Source organism: Parus major, chromosome 1A (genome assembly GCF_001522545.3).
Source record: "Parus major isolate Abel chromosome 1A, Parus_major1.1, whole genome shotgun sequence".
Classification (NCBI taxonomy): domain Eukaryota; kingdom Metazoa; phylum Chordata; class Aves; order Passeriformes; family Paridae; genus Parus; species Parus major.
In genome coordinates, this window is record NC_031773.1 from 49,050,343 (window position 1) to 49,062,928 (window position 12,586).

At 53.9% G+C, this 12,586-nt stretch overlaps 1 protein-coding gene across 2 annotated transcripts; it reads right to left on the bottom strand.

Moving 5' to 3' along the window:
• Positions 1 to 2,160: 2,160 nt before the first annotated feature.
• Positions 2,161 to 11,766, bottom strand: GGA1 (golgi associated, gamma adaptin ear containing, ARF binding protein 1). Of its 2 annotated transcripts, XM_015628539.3 has the most exons (17): positions 11,416 to 11,766; positions 10,944 to 11,028; positions 10,563 to 10,638; positions 9,858 to 9,956; positions 8,512 to 8,635; positions 7,925 to 8,025; positions 6,772 to 6,852; positions 6,231 to 6,368; positions 6,001 to 6,082; positions 5,693 to 5,800; positions 5,260 to 5,415; positions 4,453 to 4,517; positions 4,151 to 4,329; positions 3,754 to 4,037; positions 3,369 to 3,538; positions 3,012 to 3,122; positions 2,161 to 2,837 (listed from the first exon to the last, which is right to left on the bottom strand). In XM_015628539.3, exons 1-17 carry the CDS (start codon positions 11,444 to 11,446, stop codon positions 2,727 to 2,729), a joined length of 2,001 nt encoding a protein of 666 aa, XP_015484025.1. In that variant the 5' UTR covers positions 11,447 to 11,766; the 3' UTR covers positions 2,161 to 2,726. The 2 variants fall into 2 exon arrangements, with proteins under 2 accessions (XP_015484025.1, XP_015484028.1); XM_015628542.3 differs by lacking the exons at positions 9,858 to 9,956; positions 10,563 to 10,638; positions 11,416 to 11,766.
• Between the last annotated feature and the right edge of the window lie 820 nt (positions 11,767 to 12,586).

Here is a 12,586-nt window from a genome sequence, read left to right on the forward strand (position 1 = left end):
CTGTTGCCTGCACTCTGCTCACTCTGCCTTTTTTTTTTTTTTTTTTTTTTTCGAAAAACATCCACTTCACACCATCACGACTTTTGGTCCTGACTCTGTGAGATGCAAATCTCACCTTATTTCTGGCTACTTGCAGATCGGACTTTCCGCCTGCACTAAGAGAGAGCAAGAGGTTGCTGTTGGCTAGGTTACGTGGCTGGCAAAGGAAGTAGCAAACCAAGCCAAAATGAGAAGCGGTCAGCTCGTGGGCAGAAGAGGCAAGCAGCAAAGGAAAACGAGGTGGAACGGCTACTCCATCTGCACCCTGAAGCTGCAAGAGTAAAAATTTGAGGGCTGCTAGGCTGTACTTCCTGGCAAGGGTCAAGTCTCCAGTTACTGCATAGCAAAGTGGTGCTGGTAGCTGTTTTCAAGTGGTTATGGGGTGACAGCACCACTCTCTCCCCACCCAAAACACCAGGCTGTTCTAAACCTGTGGCAGAGCACGTCTGATCCCTCACCATCGAGTCCTGGACGTGCTCCTAACAAGCAGTTGCTTCAAGGACCTGTTGCAAAGATGCAGCAAAGCCCTCCCAGATCCTCACTGGGTGCTTCAAGGGGTGGCTAGGCCATTCCCTATATGCAGTATCAGAGCTGCTCCCAGCCCTGGGCTGCTGCTTGCCAGAGGAGATCCCCCTTTGCACCCCTGAATAAAACTGCCTCATGGAGCTGCTTCCAAATGCTACAACCAGCAGTGGAAACAGGTCCTGTGGGGCATGGTGGGGCATGGAAGCGAGCTCAAGCCCTGCTGCCTGTGGGCTGTCAGGCACAGATTGCTGCCCAATGTCTCTCCAGGGAGCGCGAGGGAAATGGGCAGCACCCAGTTCAGAGCCTGGAAGTGACTTCTCTCAAAAACGGAATTGAGAACTGCCGGGGGAATTCCACCATCCCTGCTCATGGGAGCAGGGAAATCGTTGTGGCAAGGGCCTGAGTGACTGAGGGATGAACTACAGGACTGAAGGGGCGGGATTTGAGCTGGGCAGGGTGCAGAGAAGCTCCTCAGGGGTCAGGGAAAGTAAGGGGGAAATTGCATTCCTTGGGTCACAAGACAGGAGCAGGATCAGGAAAGAAATCTTTATTTTCGATAAATACAGCAGATTCTTCGCGCCGGGCGTCTCATTTTAAATGTTTGTTTGTTTTCTTCCATTTACAGAATTTTGCACTGAAAATATATACAAGTCTATTCAAGAACCAAACAAGATCTGCAAAGAAAAAACCCATACAAAACCCTGAAGAGATGGGAAAGGGAAGTAAGACACAGCAGAATCCCAGCATAGAGACCTTGCTTCCCCCTCTCCTTTACTGCCTGCTGTGCCCAGCTCTGAGACACGTCACCTTTGCTGCCCCGAGCCAGGAGTGCAGGGCACCCTGCTCATCTCCATCTCACACATGCTTCCTTCTACCACTGGCAAGCCAATGCAGAGCACAGCTTGGCTCTGCTTTTTTATGATCAGGCCCTCTCCAAACCAGCTTAGGGATGGGAAGCAGCTCCCATGGTTTTAAGTCCCATGGGGTTGGCGATTGCATGGGATGTGCTATCTTCAGTCTTCTCTGTGCCTGCAGATCCCAGCTCTTGTGTCACAGTGATCAGGCGGCTGGAGCGAGCCCCCTCCCCGCCACAGGGAGCCAGGCCCACCCTCAACTGCAGCAAAGGTGCACAAGGCACAGCTGAACCCCCCCACACCCCAGTGCAGAGCTTTGTGGTGATGAGCTGGGCTCTCATCTCCTCCTGACTCTCACCCCCCCTCTGTGAGAGGACACTGAAGAGCTGAGAAACCCCCCAGCCCCACCAAGCTCTCCAGCCCAGCCAGGGCAAGGAAGTCTAACTGCTGCTTCCTCTCCCCATCTGGCAGGAGGCTGCAGGGAGACTGAACCCCGTTCCCAAAGCTTCTTGTGATAGATAAAGCCTGTGGGAATGGTGTAGACTTCCCTGTTGCAGGGTTCAGAACACCAGCTGAAGGGGCCGAGAAGGCATAGAGCAAGCCTTTCCCAGCCCGAGGCCCCACCCTGGGGCCCACCTCTCACCAACAGCTCTGTAAGCAGCTAGGACAGAGATATGTGATGATCACTCCCCCTAACCCCCCCCCCCCCCCCCCCGCCACAAGCAAAGACAGCTGTCTGCTCTCTGGTGCTGGAGAGACACCTAGGCTCTGCCCAGCCTTGTTCCTCATCAGCTCCAGTGTGATCCCACCAGATGGAATCACTGGGGCCCAGCTCCAAGGAGGGGGCAAGGGGGACAAGAGAGAGCACCATAGAGCACAAAATAGCTGAAGGGCTGAGAAGTGTGGAGGGGGCAGACAAGGAAAAGGATCTTCTTTTGCTAGGCCTTGCCCTGGGCTGAGGTTGTTAAAGCTCCCTGTCCTTGTTCCCCTATGCACCTAAAGCAGGAAAGCAGGGTTAGAAGAGAAGCTGGACAGACTGGGGAGGGAGTGTCATCTTCAGAAGAGCAGGGAAGGCAACTGTTCACACACATGAAGCTTTCCACTCCACTTCTAGTCTTGTGAGATGAACATCTCCTGGCATCTCTGCTCTCCTCCTTGAGGCATGCTCCCTCAGGCCCTTGCCCGGCCATCTGGAGAATAGAGCGTGAGCACCAGCCCCCACCCACCCTCCCATTTTGTCTGGCTGCTCCAGCCCCACAGGGTTGGCTTCCTAAGGAATCTGCAGTGTAGTGCCTGCAACATGTGGCCCTAGAGGTTTCCCCAGGATTCTGGTGGGGGAAACTGGTCCACATCTCCAATTTCATTGTAGGTTTGCTCTCCCATGGTGAAGGTCAGTTTGTACCGTAGCCTCACTTTCTCCTGGAGATGGGAGAAAAAGAATAAGCAGTCAGAAGAAGGGGAAGAAAGGCATGAGGCACAAACCATTCACATCTCAGATGCTGCTGAGTAGAAGGAACAGGGATATAGGGTAGTGAGGCTTTGGCCAAGCACCAAGAGCAGCCTCTGTTCGTGCCCCAGAAACAATGCTGTTACCTTCTGTGGGTTAGCGAGCAGCAGGACTTGGGTGATGGCACTGGGGTGGACGATGGGATTGAACGCTGGCAGCTCTGTGCCTGAGGGAGGCTGTAGCTTCACCTTCATTATCTAGGGAGAGAGTGAGAGTAGAGAGCGACCACATTCCTGAGAGTGAGACTTGGCAGCCAGAAGCCCTGCTCCTGTACTTGGGAAGCTTCTGCTCTCTAGTCAAAGAGAAAAACATTGTGCTAATCTGAAGGTAACAGAATTTGCTCCTATGCCCACAGAGCTCTCTTCACCCACCCTGTTTTTCCTGCAGAAGTAGAATCATGCTTTGGCCCAATCTGGGGAGCTCAGCCCAAGCAGCTGTCTTACCTTGGGGACGGCAGACTGAAAGACAATATTGCGGATGGGCTGCGGGGCCGTGCTAAGCATAGAAATCACCACCACAAGCACATCAGGTCTCTCAGGCAGGGCATCCTTAGCAAAGTGGAAGAGGACACGGAAGCCATGCTGATCATACACTGTCACAGGGAGGATGCTGCCTGTGGGAAAGGCAGGGACAGGCACCAGTCAACCAGGAGGGAACTGGCCTGACAGCCACCTTTCCCTATTGCCCTAACTCCATACAAGTGACAGAGACACCATTCCTCTTCAGCCTCCACAAAATCCAACAAGCAAGAAGTTTCTTCATGTTCTTCCCTTCCATGTGTGGGGTTTAATCCCCCCATGCCTGCCCCCCTCTTTTTCCCTGGCTCACTGGGTTTGATTGACTCCAGAGGCACAGTGATGTTGGCCAGCGAGATCTCCTGGGGCAGCGCAGTGGCAGGAGCCCGTGGTGGGACTGCAGTACTTCCTGCTGGTGTGGTGGCAGCTTTTGGAAGTGTAGCAGGGGCAGGCAGCTCTGAGGTCATAGGCAGCGTGGGGTTAGGGGAAATATTCTGGAGCACAGGCGGAGCACTGGGATTGTGGGCTGCGGTGCCAGAATTGCTCCTGTTCTGCAGGTCCCTCAGGGTGAGCCGAGGGGGTGGTTGCTGCTTCTCCCTGCAGCGGGGGAGAGAGAGCAAGAAGTGGAACAGGGCACTGAAATGCTGCCCAGCACCTCAAAAAATGGAAACAAAAGGGAGAGATACGAGACTGCACTACCAAGTGCTTACCATCGCACTTGTTGAGATTCTGGAGGCAAAGACTGCTGCAGCAGTGTCTTGCCCAGGAGGTCCAGGTCATCGAGGCCACTGCTGCTAGGAGATGGTTTGGGGGAGGATGCACCAGCATCTGCTTTGACTGGTGGTGTTGCCATGATAGGGGTGATACTGAGCTCATTGCTGTCTGAAGACTGAAAAGAGCACACAGGAGAGCCCCAAAGCAGGGCGACATATCAGATGTGGCATGTTTCCCTACCTACATTTGTTGCTTTTATCACCCTCCTCACCCTCTGCGCTAGCTCCCAGTGCATTACCTGGAAGCTGTTCCAGCCACTGCTGTCACCAGCCTGGACAGGATGTGGTGCTGGGTCATTCAGGCCTGCCAGGAGTAAAAGCAAACATGGAGTTTACCTACCAAATCATTAAGAACATTAAATGTGGTCTGAGTAAGACACAGAAGCACAGGGCAGAACTGCCAATGTGGTCTCCATCTCTGGTCCCCATCCTTGCATGGGGGAGAGCCAGGAGGGTGATAGTGGCTTTTTCTGTCCAGATACATACATTCATTTATAGTTTAATTCTCACTGCAATTGGCAGAAAAATCCAGAATACTACTGAGCTGACCAATCTGATGGACCATGTTGTCTACTTGATGCTGTTGTACTCAAAAGCACTTGCCTTAGGAAACAGACACTTGGTTGTGCAAAGCAGGACTCTAGACCTTTCTAGGAGTGGCACCTCACATGATTTCATGTGAACAGTTCTGGAAGTCCCATGCATCTGTTGTCAGCTCATGACTTTAACAGCAAACAGAAAACATGAGGAGCCAGGGGTGATCCACCCTCGTGATCCCATCTGGGGATGGCCATTGCATCACTCTTGATTTACCTGCCAGGTCAGTCTACCTAAAGCAAATCAGTGGGCACATCCCTACAGGCGCTCTCTGACTAGCCAAGAAAACACCACCATGGGACTGAAGTTCAGAATCATAGCGGGGTCTTTCCCTCCTCTCCCCCACACTAAATGAAGGACACCTCTCTTTCATTATTCACTTCTACCAGAGCTATCTTTTATTCATGTTCCTGCCAAAGAAGAAAGAGCTTTTGCCCTGGATTTCTTACCTAAAGACATGAGTTCATCATCCAACAAGGAGACAGAGCCAGCTTGGTCAGGCACGGGGACTGCTGAGCCACCTGAAAGGGTGGGCAAAGCTGGGTAGGAAGGGCATGTTGCTGGAAGCTCCAGGCCAGATAGATCTAGAAGTGCTGAAGTGCTGCCTGCAAAAAGAAAAGAATCTGAAAACGTTATCCAGTCCTTATGCAGTGTAGTGAGGCTACACTCATAGCCTCCTCACACCCCCCTGCTCTCCCTTCCAGTTCCCTTTCTTCATGCACCAGTCACATCCATAAGCCATTTCCTTATCTCACCAGCCCTGCTCTAAGCTCCCACAGGTTTCCCCTTTCCACTTCTCTCAGTCTTCTTTTACTCTGCAGGACACCAGCAACAGGGTCCCTCTGCCTGACCTTCCTGTCCCCCTTCTTCAAGTCTCCTCACCTCGAAGAGGACTTGCCACTGTCTCCCCATTGATCTCTTCTCCCCGAACAAGCTGCTTGTAGAGATTGATCACCTGGGTCAGATTGTCATTGGCTTGCAGAATCTCCGCTGAAAATAAGTGTGAGAAGAGTGAAGAGAGTGAACTTTTATACCTCAAGTCTGTCTGTTTCTTCAAAACAAGGCCCAAGTTGCTGCAAACAAAACCACTGCAAAGAGCGTTTTCACCACTGTTGCTGCAAGCTGCACCAGAGTACATTGACACCTCCAGGGCAGTCTCAGCAGGAAAGAGAAAGGCCAGATATGTTTACCTAGAGCTTCATCATTGTCTTCTGTGTCACTAGCGAGCCGGAAAAGCATGGGCCTCATGCGCTCACAGCGCTGATACAGCTCCTGGGGGAGCGGAGATACAGTGATGAGGTGAGCACCCTGAGCAGCGGGATGCTCAGCTGGGTGTGCAAAATAGGTAGGAGGATAAGGGGATAAGGGTCACCCATTTCTGCTGAGCTCAAGGAGGATTCTGGGACTGCCATTTCCTCACCTTCATTAGGTCCTCATTGCTTTCTGTTGTTTCCCCCTTGCTGTAGTTTGTCACCATCTCTGTCAGCAGCTTCACGTTGTTGTTCACCTCCTCAATGGCATTCACCCTCTTGGAGATCTTCTCCATGCGCTTTTGGTCCTGGACGGGAAGCACATGGGGAAGGATGTCCTAACTTGGAGAGGAGGAAGGCCATGCCAGCCAACCACAATGGACTAAAGCCCAGCAACACTGCCCTCAAAACAGCTCCCACTCCAGTGGAAAACTCCAGGTCATCTCTGGACAGGAACATGCCCGACAGGGATGGAATTCCTGTAGATCTAGTGCTGCAGCAGGGTTTGGGCCACAAAATGCACCCAGACCCATTCCTCCAAGTAGCCAGGGGATGGCAGAACTCACACAAGGACTCTTTCACAGCTGCTGCAGCCAAATTTTGGGCAGAAGCTCCATATGTCTACATGAGGTCACAAAGCCAGTCCTCCTTTGGTGCCAACCATTGCCACCCAGACCATGACCCCCCAGCTCCCTTCTTCCCCCATCACACCTCCTGAACCATTTCCTTGATGAGCTTGTTGGCAGCCCGGAGATCCTCAGGATGGGAACTTTTCAGGAGGCGAGCCAGCGTCTGCAAAAGAGAAGGTACTTCAGAGTCCAAGCTGAGGGATGGCAGCCAGAGTCACACTTGCAACACGAGAGACAACAGTTCTCCCATCCCAAACCTGGGAGAGGCAGTGGACAATTTTAACCTTTTAGAGAGCCCAGCCACAGGAGCTTGTGGGCTATCAGAGACCAGAGAGAGAAGTACAACTGGCATTCCTTTTGCTGTTGTAGCTCTGGTTATGCAAGCTAGGTCTTTCCCTGAAGATTCCCTTCTTTCAGAACCTGCTCTGGCCTGCCCCTTACCCACTGTGGAAAGTCTGGAGTGCAGCAGCATTGAGACTAAAAAGCCAGAAAGAGACCAGAAAGCCTGGTTTCTGCAAGAATTGCCATGGCATTGTAATGGACTCCTACTTGGACATCTTCACACACCTCTTTGCTGGTGAAGAGCTCCCACTTTCTCTCCCTCTGTATGGTCAGTGAACAGTCCCACTGCCCACCTACAAATCCTCATTTGCAGACTCTGACCCATGGAGGCAAACTATATCCCTTGCAGTAAACTGTCATCACGCTCCTGCTGCAGAACTAGACCCAGAGGAGCCCAATACTTGCTTAAAAGTATCAGCACTGATAATGCAGAGGTTTGCCTGAGTGGTGACACAATTCTCATGGAAAGACAACACAGGATGGGTCCAGGTGGCTGTAAGTGGTTGGGCAATAAGATTGCAGTGCTGGGGGTGGGGATGAGATAACAGCAGCATCTGGGGCTGGGATTTAAACCTCATGGTCAGATAACTCTGAAATCTAGAGAGCTCACAGCAGCAAACCTCCAGGAACCTGCTTGGGCCAATGTCAGAGCATTACCCTTTGCACCACCCTGCAGCTAAGTGCTCCAAAGGTCAAACAGACCCACATGCCCCACTCCTCTAGTTGTTTCCTTTGTCATGATTTTGGAACAGGTCCTCAGCTGATTCCCATGATGCATTTTCTGAAGGACAGCATGTGGAACAGGGATCTTGATGTTCATGTATCTGGGGGACATAAGGTACTGGAGCAGGAAGATGATGCCTACTGTCCCTCTCCTTGGACAAAGCCCTTACCTTGGATTTTTCTTCATCATCAAAGATGATGTTCTTGGGTCGAGGAGGAGGCGGTGGAAAAGGAGCATCATCGGGAAGTTTGGGGTCACACTTCACAATCCCTGCAGTAGAAACCAAAGGAGAGATCAGGAGGACCCACTCACTCAGGCATGGCACTGCCATTCAGGTTTTTTTCCCTAATGGCCTACAAAATCCAGCTGAGACTACAGGTGTATGGGTTATCCTGTTACCCAAGATCCTGGATTGTGTTCCCATTCCCCATAAATATCCCCTCCTAGAAAATTCCAGTATATACTGCCAAAGCACTTGCAGCCCTTCAAGCCCAGACCCTTCCAGTGCCCCATCTCCCATGTGAGCAAGCAGATGTGCCAACCAACCCAGCAACTCATCACCAGCAACTCCCTCTGCTCAGCCAGGAGCCCCAAGGCACCTGCTTATTCTCCTGACCCTGGTGCTGAGTCAGACCGATGGAGGTCCTGGGTCTGTGCAGACGGAAGGGAGAGCTTTTTTCAGATTTTGCCCAGACAAAAAATGAAGGAGGGAAAAACCACCTGTCCACCTGCCCCTTCCAGACCGCTGCATCTCACCTTGCTTCTTCAGCATCTGGTAGGCTTCTGATATCTTCACCTCATGAGGCAGCCCTAATGTCCAGCTGTACATCAGCTCCAGGATCTTTGACTTCACTTTTTCTGAAGTCCGGCTGCCAAGATACTAAAGGAAGAGAAAATAAGTGGCTTGAAGCTGACCTGAGCCATTGCAAGTCTGGCCTGTTCCTCTCTTGCCCTCCCAGGAGAAGTGAGACTGTTCCCAACGGCACAAGGAGGAAAGAGGAAGCAAGCAGGAAAGCTCATGAGGGTGTTACAACTCATCTTATGCTGTGCCTGGTTTTCATCACAGGAAAAACAAGAGTGTGAGAAATGCTGCAGCAGCAGCTCCTCAGCAACACACAGGGACAGGTGGGAAAGCTCAGGCAAGTCTCCTGTCACCTTGTGAAAGGAAGAGTCCTGTGAAAAGAAGCTGCTCAGCAAGGCAGCCCTTTAGGAATGAGGGGACAGCAGGGCTGGGAGAGGCATGTGGGTAATGGTCTCTGAGGCAGGGCCCTGAGCAAAGTGAGCCCCAGATGACCAGCACCCAGCAGGTGCCATTCAGTCATCTCTCAGCCTTCTCACACAGGTCTGATGGGAGCACTGGTGGCAGCAACAGTGCATGTGCCACCAGACAAGTGGATTAAAGCAGAGGACATACTCTAGGGTGCCAGGCAAGAGGACTTTAGGATGCTGCTGTCGCTGTCCAGGGCTAGTCATCATCACAGATCACAAGCTGTGACTGGCAGACAAAGGTTTTCCTTAGTCATATTTAGCCTGTGTTCCCTTAACTCTACACTTGCTGGTGTTCACTACCTTGACTGAATAGGGGAGCCCACACAGCTTGTTCTGCTGCAGGAACAGCAGCATCAGCACAGGAACAGGTAATGACTTGGTCCTTCAGATGGACTCACCAGAACACCACTGACCAAGCCTGGGCTTGCCCTCCAAGAGTGTCTCAATCGGGTTGGGACACCCCAAAGAGACATGGTCCTGTCAAAGCTGGGGGAGGTTCCTGAGCACATGCGGCATGGACAGAGCCCAACAGGGATGCCGGGAAGGTGACTCCAGGCACGCACATGGGCTCAGTATTCTCACAAGTGCTGGCTGCACCATGTCCAGTTGGCCCTCAGCTTCCTACAACAAGAATCAGCCAGGAATAGAGGGGTGAAAACTCACTTCCCACCAGAAAACTCACCGGGAAAAAAGGACTAGATCTCCTACTAACACTGTCCTGTTTTGCCCACATCCCAATGGGCGTCTGACCTTTCTGCTCAGCCACCACTTTTTCCCAAAGCCCTCCTGCCACCAGGCACCAGTCCCTTCCAGCACAACACCGTGACACCCACCTTAGGGGACACCACCTTGATGAGCTCATTGAGGAAGCGGAACTTGCCCACCTCATCGTGGAAGCGTTTGCCACAGCTCTTCATGCAGGACTCCAGCACCTGGGGAGAGGGGCCAGCTGAGTCCCAGCCTGGGGTCAGCACCAGGATCACGAGCCAGCTCCTTCCTGCTTCTCCCTCACCAGGTACAGAGTCTGTGGCTACTGTCACAGCAGCACAAAGGGACATCCCCTGTTCCCTCCCAGGTGGTCAAGCACCCTCCCACAGGGAAGCGAGATTCTCATCTTTGGGGTGAGTTTTTGCAGAGATGGCTCAACAGCCCATCCAAAGGGATACCCTTAGAGGTTTCACAAGCACCAGGGTTTCAAAGTGTGGATCCACAACATGATTAAGAATCATTGAATCCTTTAGGTTGGAAAATATCAAGATCATACAGTCCAACCATTAATGCAGCACTACCAAGGCCACCACAACAAAAGCCAAAAAGCTTCCTATTCAACAGGCTGTGATCCTTCCAGGAGCAAAACCTTTCCAAGTAACTTCTCCTGACTTGTGGAACCACCTTCAGTCCCTCTCCCACCCAAGGGCCCACGTGCTCCACGGCTTTCTCAGAGGGAATTCAAAGCTTCCTGTGCTTCTCCAGTCAAGCTGGAGCATCTCCCCACCCTGCCCCTCCATCTAGTTCTACCAGCCTGCAGATGCCCTTACCGTGAGGGCCTGGATAGCTTCCCATTCCTGTGGAGACTGGATCTTGTGGGCAAGAAGCCGGGTGGCAAGTGGAGGACTGGAAGGAGTGAGGGGAAAAGAAAAGCTCGCCGGTTATTGACAAAAAGCCTGGTACCTGCATTTTTGTCTGGGAATCCAGAGTTGAAAAGCATGTTGCAAGTTGAAGATGCTGATAAGGCACTAAGACAGCTCAAAATCCGGAGGAAACCTTCTATTAGTAGACCAGGACCCCCCACCTACCCCCACCTCGAGGGCCTTCACGCCTATTCAGCTCTTGGGACAATCCCTCTGGATTTTGCTGGGTGGGAAATCATAACCAGGCCTGTGGCCTGGAGAAGCCTGGGGAAAGGACAAAGCACTTACCCCTCTAGCTCTTTATTGAGCTGCTCACAGAACGCATTGATACCGTCCCAGTCCAGGTCCTTGTTCAGGGGGTTTGTGGCTTTGTCTGCGGACAGGAGGAAGGGACGATGAGAAAAAAAAACCCAACAGGCTCCCACCCTGTGGAGGGATGTCATCGAACCCACTCCTTCCCTGGCAACTCCATCGGGTGCGGCAGCAGAGGATGGCGTGGGAGGAGAAACACACTCGTGTCCACTCGCCCCTTCCCATGGCAGCCCTATGCCCATGTATGAGAGTATGTGCGCATACTCTAGCCCCTCCCTGCTGACCCACCGCACCCCTGCCTCCGGCTCGGCCCTGGGGTCTCACCCGCAGCCGCGGCCACCAGGCGACCCCCAGCCCCTCTCCCTCACAGCCCTGCGCCCGCCCCCCCCCCACGCCCGCGCCCTCCCCGCCCCATTGGCAGGGGAGCGGTGGTCTCAGCCGCACTCACTGATGCGCGCCTCCAGCGTCTCGGGCTCCATGTCGGAGGCCCGCGGCTCCTCAGCGGGGCAGCGCCGCTCCGCCGCCGCCCTCCCGCCGGGCCCGGCGCGACCGCGCCATGAAGAGTCCCGATCTGTCTGGCCACAGAGAGCCGGAAGTCGGCCGTGCAGAGCGGCGCTCCGCCGCCAGCGCGCCCCCTGCTGGCCCGCACTCCCGCTCCACCATGGGCTCACCGCGCAGGGGCGAGGAAAGACGCGGGATGCGGAAGGAAGCGGAAGGCTCTCCCGGAGAAGGACACACAGGGCAAGCGAGAGCGGGGCGGGGCAGAGCTCCGGAAAGCAGAGGCAGAGCGGAAACCGGGCGAACCGGCCTCTCCCGGAAGAAGCGGTGTTACTGGCAGGTGAAGCCACTTCCGGCACGGAGAACGGGCACTTCCGGCGGGCGGCGAGCGGCGTGTCCTTTAAAAGGACACGGGCCCGCCGGGGGCGGCGCATGCGCGGTGTGCGCCCGCCGGGGCCGAGGAGTCGAGCCGGGGTCGAGTGCCGGCCAGGAATAAATTATAAATATAAATATACATGGCAGCAAGTGCGGTCCCCTGCACTGCACTTTAAATAGCAGCTGATTTTCAGGCAGCGCCTGGCCCTTCTGCCTGGCCGAGCAGGATGTGGAGCAGGGCGGGGGGGTGTTGGTGATGCTCTAGAAATGGCTGGAGCGTTCTAGGAAGACAGACCCCGTTTGTCCCCGCTCTCCGTGTGGCTCTGGTGATCCCGGCCAGCAGACACCTAACTGTGGCACCTAACTGCGCCTGTTTTCCCTGTGCTCCAGGGCTCCTGGCAGGAGCAGCCCCGGCTCGCTGCTTTTGCAGTTCTTTTCCCTGCTCTTCACACCCCGAGCGACCTTTGGGGAGCGCCTGTGTGAGGGGTGCCCGGTGAGGGTGTGGCAGCGGCGGCCTTTGGGCTTTGGGCTTTGGGGCTGGCCAGAGCCTCGGCGGTAAGAACACAGTGCAGCCCCTTCGGCGTTCCGGGCTCTGGTGTGGAGACAGGCGTCTGAGCCCAGCGCTCCCATGCTGGGTTACTCATTTACACTGCTAATCCCGCGGCTGACCAGGGAACTGCCCTGTTGTCACGCCTAATGGCTTTTCCTGATGGATAGCCATTGTTTTGGTAAGGGCTTTTTTTGGT

Excerpts from the sequence above, each read along its gene's own strand:
- GGA1 (XM_015628539.3), bottom strand. The coding sequence starts at position 11,446 with ATGGAGCCCGAGACGCTGGAGGCGCGCATCA. Across the intron at positions 8,636-9,857 it reads TCAAGGTGGTGTCCCCTAAG|TATCTTGGCAGCCGGACTTC; the intron begins GTGGGTGTCACG and ends CTCTTCCTTTAG. Across the intron at positions 8,026-8,511 it reads CCAGATGCTGAAGAAGCAAG|GGATTGTGAAGTGTGACCCC; the intron begins GTGAGATGCAGC and ends TTTCTACTGCAG.